General features: G+C 57.3%; 1 protein-coding gene across 1 annotated transcript in view; it reads left to right on the top strand.

Moving 5' to 3' along the window:
- The window catches only part of EAH_00051660 (hypothetical protein, conserved), a gene marked incomplete at both ends in the record, with an annotated part of 4,047 nt that overhangs the window by 407 nt on the left and 2,127 nt on the right, over positions 1-1,513 (top strand). Inside the window, 3 exons of the mRNA XM_013394167.1 lie at positions 6-737; positions 872-956; positions 1,212-1,405. Of these exons, the coding sequence (XP_013249621.1) occupies positions 6-737; positions 872-956; positions 1,212-1,405 (1,011 nt within the window). The remainder of the gene's footprint in view (positions 1-5; positions 738-871; positions 957-1,211; positions 1,406-1,513) is intronic.

Below are 1,513 nucleotides of genomic sequence, written 5' to 3'. Positions count from 1 at the left end.
AGCAGGGGCTTCATCATCGTCCGCCCCTCCTACAGCAGCAGCAGCAGCAGCAGCAGCAGCAGCAACAGCGGAAGCGCCCGCAACAGCAGCAGCTGAAGCAGCATCAAGCACAACAACTGCCTCATCCGCACCCGCTGCAGCAGCAGCAACAGCTTCAGAGACAATATCAACTCCAGCAGCAGCAGCGTCAGGCCCAGAAGTAGCAGCAGCAGGCCCAGAAGTAGCAGCAGCAGGCCCAGAAGTAGCAGCAGCAGGCCCAGAAGTAGCAGCAGCAGGCCCAGCAGCAGCAGCATCAGGCGCAGCAGCAGCAGCAGCATCAGGGCCAGCAGCAGCACCAGCATCATCATCATCAGCGGCAGGAGAAGCAGGCGCAGCAACCCCAGCAGCAGCAGGAGGAACAGCAGCATCAGCAGCAGCAAGCCCAGCAGCAGCAGCAGCAAGCCCAGCAGCAGGAGCAGCAGCAGCAGGAGCAGCAGCAGCAGCAACAGCAGGAGTGTGTCGCCCTCCTTCTGATGGTTGTTTAGCTGTAGTTGTCGATTTAAATGCAGACATTTGGCGGAGGCCCTCTGCTTTAAATTCTTTTTTAGACAAAACACAGCCGATACCCGTGCAGCTGCAAAAGAGGATCCAGCAGCAGCAGCAGCAGCAGCAGCAGCAACAGCAGCAGCAGCAGCACCAGCAGCAGCACCAGCATGACAGCGCTTTGGCGTTGGTGCGATATCTTGATTTTATATCAGGTGAGAGTAGGGGCATCTTGCTTTTTCTTGAAGGACATACAAAATAAATAGGCTTGCTGCTCTTAATCCTGCTGCTGCTGCTCCTGCTGGTGTTGCTGCTATTGCTCCTGCTGCTGCTGCTGCTGCTGCTGCAGGTGCTGTCTCTCGGTTTGCGCGTGCGTTGGCTTTGCTGGCGCCTCAAAGTCGATTGGCTGTAATCGGAATGAACGCCGACACCGCGTAAGCCCTTTGCTGCTGCTGCTGCTGCTGTTGCTGCTGCTGCTGCTGCTGCTGCAGTTGCTGCTGTTGCTGCTGCTGCTGCTGCTGCTTATTTGGTTGCGGTTGTGCTGCTCTGTTGCTTTTTTCTGCTGCGTTGCCGCCTCGGACAGCGCTCACGGCAGCAGCAGCAGCAAGACAGCAGCAAATTAGCAGCAAACCAACAGCAGCAGCAGCAGCAGCAGGAGACTCTGGTTTTATGTTTGTTTGTTGCTGCAGCAAAATTCTCTGCGAGATGGAGCCCCCTAATTGGCTGTTGCTGCAGACAGGGTTTGAAGACAGCGGACTGTCTCTGCACCAGGCCCTCACAGACTTTGTCTTAAATAAAGCAGAAGCTGCTGCTGCTGCGGATGCTGCTGCTGCTGCTGCTGATGCTGCTGCGGATGCTGATGCGCCTGCTCCTGATGCCGATGGTGCTGCTGCTGCTCCCGCTGCAGCTGCTGCTGAAAGCAGAATGGAGGTGGACGGAGCAGCAGCAGCAGCAAATCCCTCCGCTGCTGCTGCTCCTGCTGCTCCTGCTG

Source organism: Eimeria acervulina, genomic scaffold (assembly GCF_000499425.1).
Source record: "Eimeria acervulina Houghton genomic scaffold, Eah_scaff899, whole genome shotgun sequence".
Classification (NCBI taxonomy): domain Eukaryota; phylum Apicomplexa; class Conoidasida; order Eucoccidiorida; family Eimeriidae; genus Eimeria; species Eimeria acervulina.
The sequence above is the reverse complement of the archived record's forward strand: the minus strand, read 5'-3'. Positions and strand labels throughout refer to the sequence as shown.